Source organism: Myotis yumanensis, unplaced genomic scaffold (assembly GCF_028538775.1).
Source record: "Myotis yumanensis isolate MYYU_CA2020_CCGP unplaced genomic scaffold, mMyoYum1.0.hap1 SCAF_207, whole genome shotgun sequence".
NCBI classification, from domain to species: Eukaryota; Metazoa; Chordata; class Mammalia; order Chiroptera; family Vespertilionidae; genus Myotis; species Myotis yumanensis.
This window is the reverse complement of record NW_027223958.1, coordinates 3,153-18,468: the sequence shown is the minus strand read 5'-3', so window position 1 is coordinate 18,468 and position 15,316 is coordinate 3,153. Positions and strand designations below refer to the sequence as shown.

The window sequence follows — 15,316 nt, the reverse complement described above, 5'->3', positions numbered from 1 at the left end:
TGGACTCAGGATCACACATTCTCCGGGAAAGTTCCTAACAGTTTGGAACTTGCTCTTGCTGCAGGGAAGTTCCTGTGTCCGCCCCCCCCCCCCCCCCCCCCCCCCAGTGTCACATATTTCTGCATCTCAACAGCAGGTCCAAGAAACAACGCCTGCAGAGTGATGGCGAAGACGAATGTACGGGTTTTTCAATCCTGACATTCTGTGTGGCTACTTGGTGTGCTGGTCGGTGCTTAAAATTTAAAACAGGGAAAGGGTGGCCTGCGGAGGATAATGACTGGGTTTGGTAAGTGCAGATTTTAGTTCAGACATGAAATATATTTGTTTCATCTCATGATTATTACTGAAAATAGTTTTGTCGTATAAAGAAAGTGGGGTGTTAAAAAATAAAATACTCTAAACATGCCTGACTAAAATATAAGAATTTATCAATCAATTAGTCAAACAATCCGTGTATCTCTCCTTCCCTCCAAGTCTGTGGAAACCCCATCTACCCTTCGCCACTTCCTCACCTGCATTTTCATCTTCGTCCTTGTGAACTCTGAGAAAAAAAGACATCTACTAAGAAGGGCTCCTGGTGACCAGCTGGCTCAAACAAACAAACCCAGAGCCTAGCAGCCATTTCTGCACGGGGGGCCTCTCACGCAAACTACATTTCACAGAGAACCCTGTCCTGAACGGCCCAGCTCTCCACTGTGTCTCTGCCCTCTGAGCCAGCCCTTATAAAGGAGTCCCTGGAATCCTGTTTCAACCAGTAGAACGGAGGCTTTCCTCATCCAATCAGAACTGCACAGCTCGAGCCAATCAGAGTGGCTCTATTCTGACCAATCAGGACAGTGTCTTTTGGACCAATCAAACTGTGAGGATCTGAGTACTCATTTGCATGAGGATGGACTAATCAGGGACCCTGGTCAGGGACTCCTGTCCATATAAGCCACCTCCCTTCTGGTTCAGAGAGCGCATGTTCCCTTTCTACCAAAGACTGAAGCTTGCATCTCCCTGGCTGAGCTGGAGCACTGAAGATGTCTCACCAGAGCGGTGCAGACTGAGTACACCAGCAAGAAGCAGAACAGAGCAGACCCTCACGCAGAGCTGAGCTGTCTAGCTGTGGCACAGTTGAGCTTTTACACTGAATAAAGTTTCCTTCTTCACTGCATCCCAAATTGGGCATTCCTGTTGGCATTGAATTGGCACCAACGACCATCAGTTGACATCCTCCATCCCCATCATCTTCTTCCCTTATGGCTGCATACAGAAGGGTATCACCCACCTGCTGAAAATCCCTCAGTCTCACACCGATATCAAGTACTAGTGGAGATTTGGGGGGTCAAAGGCTTCCCCATCCACTCCTTGACATCACCTCTATTATCTTTGTCAAAGTCTACAGTCAAAGCTCATGTCTTTACATCCCCAACCCCCCAGTGGCTGGACTGGTGTCCCCAAAATACCCGGGGCTTAAATTGGGGTCTCTTACTCCTCACATTACACCACTCCCCTCCTCACGGTCAGCCCCAGTCCCCTCCTCACAGTCAGCCCCAGTCACCCCAGGCACCTTGGGCTCGTAGACTAGGCAATGCTATCATGCTCTCTCCCACCATTAGGCTTATGCATGTGCTGGTCCCTCTGCCTGGAATATTCTGACCTCTCTGACCCCATCTTTTATTTTTAATATATTTTTATTGATTTCAGAGAGGAAGGGAGAGGGAGAGAGAGAAACATCAATGATGAGAGAGAATCATTGATTGGCTGCCTCCTGCATGCCCCCCACTAGGGATCAAGCCTGCAACCTGGGCACGTGCCCTGACCGGGAATCTAATCTTGACCTCCTGGTTCATATAGGTCAATGCTCAACCACTGAGCCACCCATCTTTCCTTGGCTCTCTGAAAAGGCACCTTCTTCAGAAAGCTGTCCTTCACCCTCACTCTCAACAAGGACCCCTCCTCAGTGTGCACAGAAATTCCACCTGTTTCTCACTGTCATCTCCTGCGCTGGGCTTTGGCCCAAAGTCTGTATTGTGTATCCAGTCCCTACAGAGGGGCCCTCAGAGATGGCTGAGCTACATGAAATGGATTTGGTTCTTCCAGATCAGCTGGTAGTGCCCAGCAAGCGCCGGCACGCAATAGGTCCAGCCTGTGTGGGCTCATCCACCGCGGCCGCCTGCCAGAGCCCAGGAAGCAGGCCCTGGGGAGGCCCCTTGTTGCCAAAAGCAAACAGGCCGCCAGGGAAGTTTTGCTCTGGGTCACACCCGCCTCTGGGTGGCTGGCTGCCAATCCTCCTGCCAGAAACCGCAGGCCCTCCGAAGCCGCCCAGAGACCGGGCCACAGCGTTTTGGAGGACTTGGGTCAGCTCTGCTAAGGGGGTGTCTGCCCAGCACTTCCTGGATCCACAGCCCCCCGGGGTTGGGCAGGGGGTCTGGGCAGGGCTGCAGCAGCTACAGCCAAGGCTTGGGAAGGCCCTCGTGGGCTGGGAGGAGCTACAGAGGCCCCTGCCAGCCTGTCACAGGCTCTCAGTGCTGACATTGGCTCTGGCTTTCACATACACACACTCACACTCACACACACTTGCACACACACTCGCACACACTGGCAGGCACCCCCTTGGTGGCCTCCACAGTCGCACCTTCAGGTAAATGGGCTCATCAGTGGGAGGCTGAGGATGGGGAGAGGAGCAAGGAATGCAAAGACTAATGTGCATGTAAATGTGCGTGTGTGCGCATGTGTGTGACTGTGTGTGTGTGCGTGTGTGTGACTGTGTGTGCGTGTGTGTGTCTGTGCGTGTGTGTGTGGGGGGGGGGAGTGACCGCACAGCCTCCGGAACATAAAGACTTACAGGTCCTGCCTCCCAGGCTCAAAGCTGGCTCCGTGGGGGACACAGTGACATGAGAGGCACACCACAGACCCACCTCCTGGCCGTCTCCTTCCTCTGCCTCCTCTCTAAGGTAAGGGGGGCCCAGGCCCCGAAACCTACTGCTGGCTTCCATGCCGCTGGGGGAGGTGTGAACTCACTGCCAAGGAGCCCCGCAGGGCCCGTGCTGGGCACAGCCAGGCTTCCCTCTGGGTGCCCAGACAGCTGCCCCTGGCCAGCCCTCTGTGTGCCCGCAGGCAAGTCCCTTCTCGCTGAGCCTCAGCGGCTTCCTCGCTTGAATGGGCACAATGTCCGTGAGGTCTTTGTGAAGATCCTTTCTGAGAATCCATCTGAGGTCTCTGCACAGGACCTGGCACATGGCAGAGTTCAGAGAGGACTCCTCTGATTCTTACCAATCCCGACAATCCTTCCACAACACAGTGGTGTCCTCCTCGCAAATGAGACTCAAGAGATGACCTGCTTTGCCTAACAATGAGCCAGGATTTTAATGGATGTTGGTGTCTACCTCATTGGAAAGGTCATTCTTCAAGGGCTTTAATGCTGTGGGCCCTCAACAACCCTATCAGGAATTATTAGCGTGTTTTCAGCCAAGCAAGGCTCAGAGAGGGTACGAAAGTTGCCCAAAGCCGCACAGTCAAGAAACATCAGCGCAATAGAGGAGGTGGAGCCCAGGATAGGCCTGGGTGTGGGGCTGGGGCTGGGGACTTCAGTTTCTACCTATCCACCTCCAACCTGGACCCCAGTTGCTGGGCCCCGTCCATCCCCTCAGCAAATGCTGTTCCCAGTCCCATGGGGATTGGCCCCGCCCCAAGCCATGATCTCACTGTATTTTCATGCTTCTTTAAGGAGCTTGCGCAGGAGTTTCTCCCTCCCGCTCCCACGCTGTGGTGCGGGGAAGGCTGAGAACCCTGCTGGCACCCCATCCTGCTGATTGTTCTGCCAAAGGGGATGGGCAGCACACTATGCCAGGGTGGGTGGCTGGGGTGGTTGGAGCAGGGGACTTGGGGTTTGGGGCCCAGGATTAAATGAAAGACCAACATTAAGCCGCCCCCGACTTGCTGTGCACCCCTTCATTCTTCCCGGGTCCCAGGGAGCCAGGCAGCATCCCACACAGAACACAGGGACTTGGTCATCACGAACATGGAAAGCCACCACAATCCTCAGGGAGAGCATGCCTTGTCCTCCAGGCAGGTGGCCCTGGGCTCAGGGCTACGGGCAGAGGTCTGGGGCAGAGACTAGAAACAAACAGAGCCACACTGACTGGGAGCTGGCCTGACTCACTTAGTCCCTGTCACTACTCCAGGGTAGGGGGCCTGCACCCCACTTCACTGAGGAGGGGACAGTTCCCTCCCCACGGAGCAGTGAAGGGAAGAGCTCACAGTCACACAGCAAGCCAGGGTCTAAGCTCAAACTTAGACTTCAGCTCTTGTCCAGAAGATTCCATGTCCAAGGCTCTGACCACAGAGCCTTGCCCCCTGGTAACCACAGCAAGGGGCTGGGGAAACCAAGGGTGTAATGGGGCAACTTGAACAGAGGGATGGAAGTGGTGAGGATGGATGCAGAGATAGAGGAAGGCCAGAGAGGGTTATGCTGAAACACCCTCCCTGGCTTGTCATTATTCCCCTTGGAGAAATGGGTAAACCGAGGCAGGGGCTAAACTGGCATCAGAACCCCCAGAGAACAAGAGGGGAGCATGGCCATTAAGAGCCTGGGCCTGGGGTTCCCAGGACCCTGGATCCCAATCCTGGCTCTACCTCTGATAGGAGATGCCTCTACATTGCTTTGGGCTTTAGTGTCCTCATCTTTGAAATGGGCTACCATACGTGGGAGGGTTAAATTAAACAACACGTTAAAGGGCTCAGCACATGGCAGGCCCATGGTAAATATTAGCCGTCATCATTAATAACATTAGTAGCCTCTCCTGGGTATCAGGACCTATGGTCCAGCCCGTGCCAAGGTTACGTGGTAGAAAGAGCCCCAAATGGGAAGCCAGGTACAAAGCAGAAGACCTATGTCCAGGCCCTGCTGCTTCCAGGTAGGAGGGACCCAAGAGCCAGTGCTGGGCAGACTTCCCCACTTTCCTCAAGAGGCCGCAGGCACACAGCTGCCCGCCTGCACCCATAGTGCCCTTTTAGATGGAGCCCTTCGAGCACCTCCTGCTGAGGCCCCACAGGAAGCTGGTTGGCCTGTTTGGGGCACCCCCTCATGGCCAGGGTGGGAACTGCAAGCCACTGAAAGCATGTTTGCACACTTGGGGGTGCTAGGGATGGGACAAGGTGGGAACCAGAGTAAACGAGTCATTGCCTGCCTTGGGGCCACAGAGGCTATGAGGGCACTGACTTCATCTTCCTAAACTCCAAGTCTTCTATCCAAAACCTCCAGTCCCCCGAGGATCCTACTAAAGATCAGTCCTCCACAGAGGGGGCCACTGGGAATATCTTGAATTACGTCTACCTCTTGCTCCCCACCTTCAACTGGACATACAGGGAGCCCATGCATCTGGTTTGGGTGTTTCTCTGTCCTGAGCGGGGAGGGGCAGTTAGGACACTTGAGTTGATACCCTGCCCCTGCCCCAGGGCATGGGTCCCTGGCTCAGACCTTCCCCTATTACAGGACATGTCATTCCCTCTCCCCGGGCTCTGGGGCCTCAGTGCAGAAGCAAGAGCCCAGCTCTGCAGCTGACACACGGTGACTTCTGACAATCCCTTCCCTTCTCTGGAGCTCAGGAGCCCCATCTGTGCATGGCAGGGGGCAGGGGGGAGACGGGAGCAAAGGTGCCAAGGACCTGGCTGTGCATCAGAAGCCCCTGAGCACCCTGTTAAAACTCAGACTCCAGGGCCCTGCCCCTGGAAGCTCTGACTCGGTAAGTCCCAGAGGAGGCCTAGGGGTCAGTATTTTACCAAGTTTCCTAGGTGATCCGATGCTTGTCCGGGAACATAATCTGAATTGTTCTAAAGATAAAAAACTTCCGTGGATTTATTCAGCTCTCGAGATAAGTATCTAAGGTCCACCTGCTGGAAAGTTACAGAACCTGTGGTTTCGATCCTTCATTTTGCTGCTTCGGCCTTTCGGTAATCCTAGAGGGCGGAGCCTGAGCCCTTTATTGTAATTCACAATGAGGAGCATCACAGCTACATGCACGGAGCATCTGCTGCACTCCAGGCCTGTGCTAAGGGTTTAACATGCATCGTTCCATGTACTCCCCAAAGCAGCTTCTGGGTTAGATACTGCTGTTCCCCCTTTTTTTTACAAACGAGGATATTGAGGCTCAGAGAGCTTAAGTAACTTGCTCAAGGTCACTCAACTAATAAGGGGCAGAGTTGGGACTAGAACTCTAGTCCAGAGTCCATGCTCATACGGCAATGAGTACCACGGGAGTGCCAGGTTCAAGAGCAGGTCTGTGTGATTCTGGGGCCACCATGTGGACCCCTGCACTGCCCAGCCTGGCAGAGAGGTAGCCAGTTGTGAGGGTCTCACTGGCCACCTTGAACGACCATGGCTGAGTGGGGTCTCTGTCTCTGCAGGTGTGTGCCCAGCTGTGCCCAATGCCGTGTGCCTGCCCCTGGCCACCGCCCCAATGCCCACCGGGGGTGCCCCTGGTGCTGGACGGCTGCAACTGCTGTCGGGTATGCGCACGGCGGCTCGGGGAGCCCTGCGACCACCTCCACGTCTGTGACTCCAGCCAGGGCCTGGTGTGCCAGCTCGGGGCGGGCCCTGGAGGCCAGGGGGCCGTGTGCCTCTGTAAGCAGGTTTGCGGGACTGATGGAGGGTGTGGTTGGAGGGGAGGGGTGGCCAAGGCCATGTTGTCCTCAGTCAAAGGGAAGCCTTTCTCTCTCTACCTTTTATCTTCAATTCAGATCCATCATCCATTTCAGACAAACCTGGTTACACAAGGTTCCCTAGGCCCACTCCCTGCTTCTCTCCTCCTGTATTTACTATGACCATGACAACACCTGAACAGCCTTCCTCCATTCCTACCTGCCCATATCATAGCCATAACCTCCTCCTCTGAGAAGCCCTCCAGTATTCTTCTAACCAGAAGTCATCACCCCCTCCTCAGGACCCTCAGAATACTTTTGGGAAAATAAAAGTGCAACAACCCCTTATTGAGGGCATAATATATGTCAGGCACTTCGTTAAGCACTTACTACATAAATCACAATAATCTTATGAGGTAAGTACTTTCAGACCCATTTTATAGATGAGGAAACTGAGGTTCATAGATATTAATGGACAAGCTTAATATCGCACAGCTTGGGACCTGTTCCAACAGGCTCTAAAACAGTGGTTCTCAACCTTCCTAATGCCGCGACCCTTTAATACAGTTCCTCATGTTGTGGTGACCCCCAACCATAAAATTATTTCCGTTGCTACTTCATGACTGTCATTTTGCTACTGTTATGAATCATAATGTAAATATCTGATATGCAGGATGTATTTTCATTGTTACAAATTGAACATAATTAAAGCATAGTGATTAATCACAAAAACAATATGTAATTATATATGTGTTTTCCGGTGGTCTTAGGCGACCCCTGTGAAAGGGTCCTTCGACCCCCAAAGGGGTTGCGACCCACAGGTTGGCGACCCACATGTTGAGAACCGCTGCTCTAAAGCAACATTCTGTCTCTCTTCCTCCCGGATCGGGAGCCTATAGTTTGCATTTGCCAGTGACCCTGAGATCCTCCATCTTCCACACTCTTCCGGCCCCCGGACCCCTGATGCTTTCGATGGGGTTCTCAGCGCCACACTGGGGACATTTGGGACCAGATTATTCTTGTTGCGGGGCTTGTCCTGTGCTTGGTAGGGCATTTAGCAGTGTCCCAGGTCTCTGCCACCAGATGCCAGTGGCACCCTCATCCCCAAGCTATGACACTCTGTCTCCAGACATCACTGAATGTCCCCGGGGAGAAAATCATCTCCAACTGAGAACTCGCTGTTTCCCTTCCTCCCTTCCTCCCTTCCTCCTGTCCTTCCTTCCCTCCCTCATTCTCCCCCAACCCCCTTGCTCTAATAAGCCTTGTAGAGCAATTGATCTCTTTCATCTACGTGCATGTCACACTTCTATACAAATAAGAACAAGAGAGAGGGGCGCCCATGAGTCCTTCTATAGGAAAAACCCTGCTAACAAGCAAAACAACAAAACTTGGAGACAGGAAGTTATCCTTAGTAAATCCTTGTTAAACACTTTACTGGATCAGAGGCGTATAATAAGAAAGGGGTGATTTGTAGATAAACTCATAGATGATTGCTAATTTAAAAAGTGCCTAAAGCAACATAGCTTATAAGGCTGATGTTTGGATTAGCCACGGCACTTGTCAGAGTTTACTTATTGCACAGCACTTAGTATGTGCCAGCCACTAGGGGTTTCACAAATCCCACCTCATTTGACCTCCCGACAACCATGTGATGTAGGCACAGATGCTATCCTTATGTTATAGATGGAAAAAGGAGGCACAGAGAGGTGAAGCTACTTGCCCAAAGTCACACAGCTCATAAGTAGCTGAGCTGGGATTTGAACCCAGGAAGCTGGCTCCACAATCTTAGTGTCCATTGCTCTACTGCTTGACACCCGACATATGCTTGGTACCTAGTGGCTGCTATTGCCAAGAACTTCACTCAGGGACCTTTTTCTTTATTTATTCCATCTCGATTCAGACTCAAACACCTGGAGGCCAAGGATTTATTTGGTCCTTGTTCCTTCCTGCAACTCCCAGTCCCAGTCTGGCAACATGGCGGATGCTCATGAATGTCTAATGATATGAACTGAATTTGGGAGCTGGGAGCTGGTGAACCCTACAGGTGGGCCAGGGACAGCTAAGACATCACAGGGGCTAAACTAGGTCCTGGCTCTGGGGGCACACCAAGCCCCTGGCTTCCCACCCCCCACACGTGCAGCTTCTGCAGCTCGGTGGAGGGCAGCTCCATCCTTCCCTGGCTCAGGTTCAAAAGCTCGGAGGCCTCCTTGGAGTCTCTCTATTCTTTACATCCCACATCCCACATCCTCCAGCAAATTCTTCACAAAATTTCCAGGACCTGACCCTTCTCTGTCTCTCCGCTGCTACCAGCCTGGCTGGGCCCATTGCCACTTGCCTGGACGGCAGTAGCTCCATAAGCCTCCCTGCTTCTGCCCCAGTCTATTCTCAACATAGTAGCACAAGGGCCCCTTGTGACACATAAGTCAGATCACGTCTCTCCTCTGCCTGGAAGTCTCCAACAGCTTCTCATTTCCTCAGAATAAAAGGCAGGGTCCTCTAGTGACCTGATCCTGTGGCTCTCTTACCTAACTCCCTCCCTCCCTCCTGCTCTCTGCTCCAGCCACACTGGCTCTTTGCTGCTCCTTAAATGCCCCAGGCACGTGCCCACCTCAGGGCCTTTGCACTGGCCTCGGTACTGTGTTCTTTGCCTCCTTCACATCTTTGCTCAAATATCACCTTCTCAGTGAGGACTTCCCTGATCAACGAACACATTTAAAAACTATAATCCTGCCCCGCTCCTTAACTCTGCCCTCCTTTACTTTTTCAGAACTAATCACAAATTCTGCATACTTGTTATTGTATTTATTTCCACTAGAGCAAAATCTCCAATGAGGGCAGGATTTTGCCTGTTTTAGTCATTGCTGTATCACAAGTGCCTAGAACAGTGCCTGGTGCGTAGTAGGCAATCGATAAGTAATTGTTGAATGAATGAACGAATGAGTTCATGAATGAATAGTAACAATAGTTCTAGTGGGACTAGCAATAACAGCCACCATTCATTTACCAAGCATGCACTGGGAGACAGCCCTTCATGCACATGATTTAATTTTAGCCTTTCGTAATGAAGTTGGTCCTATTATTATCCCTATTTTGCAGATGAGGGAACTGGGGCTCAGAGAGGTTAAATCACTGCCTAAGGTCACACAGCATGCAAGCAGATGAAGGTAAAACACACACACACACACACACACACACACAAAATAAAACAAAAAAAGAACCTGTGTTGTTCCTTCTCCTGTAGGGGACTCTCAGAGGGAAGAAGGATTCTGAAATCACCAGATGACAAAACTGTGCTCTGAAATTATTTGGGGGAGGGCATTGGCGAGGGTCCGGAAGGAGGAGTAAGGTTTGGGCAGCTGTCAGTGTGCACGGATGGATGGTGGGGGGCCCACGACTGAGTAAGTGTGGAGGTACCTCCTGCTGTTGGGACCATGCCTGAGTGCACCAGGGCTGGGGAGTGGCTGCCCAGGCGTCAACCCCCCATCCTCCCACAGCCCGCTCTGAGCTGAAGGACCCAGGAGAGGCGCCAGGAAACCTTGCTAAAATTATCGCCCCTCTAGCTGACTTTCCTAAACAGTCCCTCTGTTTACCAGTTTATCTCAGCAACCAAGAGGCCCGGGGCCGTGGCACCAGGGGGGGAGACGGGGCTTGGCCAGGCTGGGGAGAGGGATTGAGGTATGTCTGCCCCTGCAGTTTTTAGGAAACCAGTGGCCACAGGGTCCAGGCCAAAAGGCTGGGATTGGAGCGAAAGGGCTGTGGCCTGGAAGGAGGAAGGAGGGAGTACGGACACAGGTCCTGTTCCCTCTGAGGAAGAAACGTCACCCACTCCCACTTATTGAGCATCTGCTATGTTCTGAGCTTGGGGCAAAAGGCTTGGAGGTGGCTGGCTCATTCAATCCTCCAGTGGCCCGGGTACCACGGCTCAGAGAGGTGAAATACTTGCCCTCAGCTTGCAAGTGGGGAACTGGGGCTTGAACCCAAGTCTATATGGTTCCCGAATTCCTGCATGTGTAAGGACTGTTTGAGGTTTTTCTCTGAAGACCTGGGAAAACGGGCTTCCCTTCCCAGACCCAGCGGAACTGCCACCACGTCTCCAGGAAGATTCCTGATGGCTCCTTTCTTTGCACTTCAGCAGCTCCCACACACCGCTCCAGGGCAATTGATTGTATCTTGGAGACGAGGACTTGCCCATCTGTCTCCTCGCTGTCCCCAGTCTCCCCAGGCAAGGACTGTGTCTTAGTCCTGTCTAGGAGCACAGCGGTTGGCACACAGACAGAGCACAATACATGTCTCGGGAATTATAAGGAGTCAGAACTATGTTATCAGTGTCTCTTACATGCTGGGCTCTGTGCCAGGCATTCATTCAAAGGACATGGAGTGAGCCATTCATGCTGTGAGCCAGCACAGGGAATGCCAGGATGAACACTCTCAGGCGCAGCCCTCAAGGAGTTTGTGTCTAGCAGAGCAAGTGGTATTAGTGCCCATGTCTTGGGGGCTTCATTCGAAGAGTGTTTCCTGAGCACCTACTATATGCCTAGCCCTATGCTAGATGCTATGCACCCATTATCTCATGTCACTGAAGGGGGAGGTTGCTGTTCTCATCATTGCTGCTGTTAGGGTGACTCAGAGAAGTTAAGTAGCTCACCTGAAGTCACACAGCCAGCAAGGCAAGCCCTGACCTGACAGTATGACTGCACAGGCAGAGGGACAATGGAAGTTTGCTGCATGAAATCTCAGTGTGCACATCCGTTACCCATTGTTAATCTATCATAATTATACTAATAGCTACAACAGAGCAGACGTCTCCTTTCGGTTGTAGTCGTTACATATATCATGGTGTTTAGTCTATACCACAACCTTATGAGATACAGGGCGGGGCACAAGTAGGTTTGTAACTATATGTGAAACAGAGTTTATTCTTGTGTCATTATTTATTCATTATTGTATTGCTTATATTGCAACTGTAAACCTACGTTTGCCCACCCCTGTAAGTACCATTGTAACCCACTTTGCAGGAGAGGAAACCGAGGCAAGAAGAAGTGAAATCACTTGGCCAAGGTCCATAGCTAATCAAGGGGCTCAGACCAGGCAGGTCTTCTCGCCAGCCCTGTCCAGGATGCGGTCGGCCACGCTGGCTTCCTGCGGGTGCCAGGGCAGCTGGCCACGGGAGGGGGTGTGTGTGCTGGCTGGAGCCCCCGGGCAGTGCTCAGATGCCTCAAGGGCACAGCCCCCAGGGGGACCGGGGCCAGCTCTGCAGACAGAGCCGCGCGGAGGATGTGGCCGGCCCAGCGTGCCCGGGGAGGTTGGGGGTCACCGATGGGCCCTCTTTCTCCTCCGCAGGGGCAGAGGATGACGGGAGCTGTGAGGTGAACGGCCGCCGGTTCCGGGATGGGGAGGCCTTCCAGCCGCACTGCAGGGTCCGCTGCCGCTGCGAGGACGGCGGCTTCACCTGCGTGCCCCTGTGCAGCGAGGACGTCCGGCTGCCCAGCTGGGACTGCCCGCGCCCCCGGAGGGTGGAGGTGCCGGGCAAGTGCTGCCCTGAGTGGGTGTGCGACCAGGCAGGGGCGCTGGGGGGCCAGCCCCTCCTGGCCCCAGGTGAGTGCAGGGCCGCCCAGGCCCTGGGACAGGGCTCCTGGAGGGCGGGACCTCTGCGGGCAGCCGCCTGCACACACCAGAGGGATGGTTTTAGCGGCAGAAGCGGGCGGGGCCGCTGGCCGAGGAGACAGGAAAGCGGAGTGGAGAGGCACAGACCTCTTTACAACCAACTAAACAACAAACACTGGGCGTGTCATTGTAAGTCATAAATAAATAAGTCCAAATTGTGGCAGAGCGGAGAAGGGAAAGGAGGGTTGGGATGCTTGAACCAAATTCTCACATTCCATAGCGAAGTACACTATTATAATATACATTCTTTTATACCTAATTGGTACATGTTAATAATATATTTACATAACATGACAAATATCCTATAATATACAACACTAATATAATACTATTGGGCTTATCAACAGAGGAACTCAAAACTGAACATAGCAACGTGGTTGACATGGGCCTAGGGGTGGGCAGGGGCGGAGAAAAGACAGTTAGCTTCTGCCATAAATTCTTCAGTTTTAGAGACTTTGTTGTTGACATGTTGCGGATTTGTAAAAATTGTTATGATGTGGTTTTTTTTTTTTTTAAAAAGGAAACTGAAAAGAGAGCACTGACCCCACAGAGGATGGTGCCGTGTGGGAGGCAGTGGAGCGTGGTGGCTAAGCATGAAGTCGGCCCGGATGCTAAGGCCAGTTAGGCCACTTCCGCGCTGTGTGACTCTGAGAAAGTTGTTTAACGTCTCTGTGCCTCGGGTCCTTCAACTGTCAAATAAGTGTCTACCTCATAGAGTTGTTGCAAGGACTGGAGGAGTTAACACAAGTAACGCAGTTAGGACCGTGCCTAGCACACAGCGCTCCACTGGTGGCAGCTGTTATTCCTACAGAACGTGACATGGCCGTTTAAATCCACGGGAGAACGCCATGAGTTCACCTTCTGTATAAAAAGCAGGATAGGACACCACGTGTGCGATCTTATTTCCATTACGTGCAAGCGTGCATGTGTGTCTGCAAGTAAATGTACACGCACACACCATACATGCTGCGCACATGTGCATATACCACAGGTTTTCTCCACCTTGGTACTGCTGACATTTGGGTCGGGTAATTCTTCAGTGAGGGGCCGCCGTGTGCATTGTAGGGTGTTTAGCAGCATCCCTGTCTACCCCCGTGGCCACCTCCCTCAATCGTGACAACAAAAAACATCTCCAGACATCGCCAGGTGACCCCTGGAGGACAATGTCGCCCCTGGATAAGGACCACTTGTAGAAAGGGCCAGAAGGAAGGGCAACAAGAGATTAGCAGAGAAGAATAAAACGGGAGGAGGGAGCCCAGACCCTGGTGAACCCGCCATGGTGTTCCAGGCGCGGCCTTGGGGTCACTAGCATCCCTGTTGCGTCACATGGGCTGCAACCTCCTGTAAAAGGAGAAGCCCACTGATTACTGGGGGAGGGCCATGCCAGCACCGTCAGAGTAACCTGATAACCATCATGTATGAGGGGTTTACAAGCACCGGGCACGAAGCTAAGTACTTCACCTCCTCCATTATTGTATTCAGTCCTAACAAAGATCAGAGAACTTACACAGTGTGGCAAGCACCAGGCACTGTACTAAGTACTTCACCTGCTCCTCTCGATACTAAAAAGACTAGGAAATTGACACAGGGAGGAACTGAGGTCCAGAGAGGTGAAGCAGTATGACCAAGATCGTACCACAACCCAGAGGGTAGATTTGGCTGCCAAGTCCTGACCCAGTGCTGACCCTTCTTTCTTCTCTCCAGGACTCCAGGCTGCTGGCCTTGTCGCTCCCCCACCTCCTGGGGTCCCCTGCCCAGAATGGAGCACAGCCTGGGGCCCCTGCTCGACCACCTGCGGGCTAGGCGTGACCACCCGCGTGTCCAACCAGAACCGCTTCTGTAGACTGGAGACCCAGCGCCGCCTGTGCCTGCCTGGGCCCTGCCCACCTGCCAGGGGCCACAACCCCCTACTCGGTGCCTTTTAGAGCCGGCCCAGCGGGCAGCCATCCAGCTCCGGTGCTCCCCCTGGGCCCTGGAGGACAACAATGTCACAGCAGCCTGGGCCCTCTGGACCCTGAGATAGACCGGGGATGCATGCCTTCGTCCTGTTCCCTCTAACTCCCAGCCTGGGGGGCGGGGGGAGGACCAGTTTCTAGGGTCTTCTGCTCCATTCCCAGCCTGCACACAGTCTTTATCCAAGGTGCACGGGGGGGCTCGCTTGTCAGGAGATGGGGCGACCATCTCTGCTTAACCATCAGGCTCGGGCCGGTACTGGGCTGCACTGGCCATTTTCCTGGGGTGTGGGAAGAGGGCACAGATCTGAATCTCCTGTACCCTCTCCTGTGGTGATGCAGACGCCTCCCTGCGCCTGCGCCTGTGCAGGAAGCTGGGTGTGGGGTGCTGTCTGAGAAAGCCTTCCCCATCCCGGGCAGAATTCAGGGGCCGAATGCTTTGTGAAAATCGCAAGACGAAATCATGTCTTAGGAAGGTCCATTACACTCAGCTTGCATCGTGAGCATCACCTCCACTGAGCGCCCGTGTGCCGGCACTGAGCTAGGCACTCCGCATAGATCCGCGCTTCGCAATATTTCGGATTCAAGCAAAGCAGGGGAGAGTGTCCTCCGGGGACCGGGGAACATGGTCTGAAATAAACCAGCCCACGTGTGAAGTTCTGTTCGAAGTCTCGTGTTTAATTGTGTAAAAGACCTTACCTATAAGTTTACATCCTCCTCTGTGACCTACTGTGTCTGTTCGAAAATAGAAACTGTGTTTTCTTCAGGATTCAACGAGGAAATTAGAAAACACACAGTCAGACACACAGGTCTTACGTGTAGGATTGAACGAGTTTTCATAACGCACACACCTATGTAACACACACCGCAATCCAGGCATAAAACATTCCCACCGCCTCAGAGCTTCCTCCCGCCCCTTCCGACTCACCCCTCTGCTTCCTGAGGGCTGATTGGCTTCTGTCACCACAGACTAGTGTTGCCTGTTCTTGAACTTCACATAAATAGAATTGCACAGTAGGTACCTTTAATGAATGGCTTCTTCTGCTCAGTACCAGCTCTGGGGTAGAGGGGCTGAG

The 15,316-nt window shown here is 52.9% G+C and overlaps 1 protein-coding gene across 1 annotated transcript; it reads left to right on the top strand.

The window, feature by feature from the left end:
• Positions 1-2,394: 2,394 nt before the first annotated feature.
• On the top strand, positions 2,395-14,880 carry LOC139001233 (CCN family member 5-like). The gene is made up of 5 exons (XM_070402954.1): positions 2,395-2,626; positions 2,847-2,939; positions 6,391-6,607; positions 11,965-12,219; positions 13,993-14,880. The coding sequence occupies exons 2-5, from the start codon at positions 2,880-2,882 to the stop codon at positions 14,211-14,213; spliced, it is 753 nt and encodes a 250-aa protein (XP_070259055.1). The 5' UTR covers positions 2,395-2,626; positions 2,847-2,879; the 3' UTR covers positions 14,214-14,880.
• Positions 14,881-15,316: the final 436 nt, after the last annotated feature.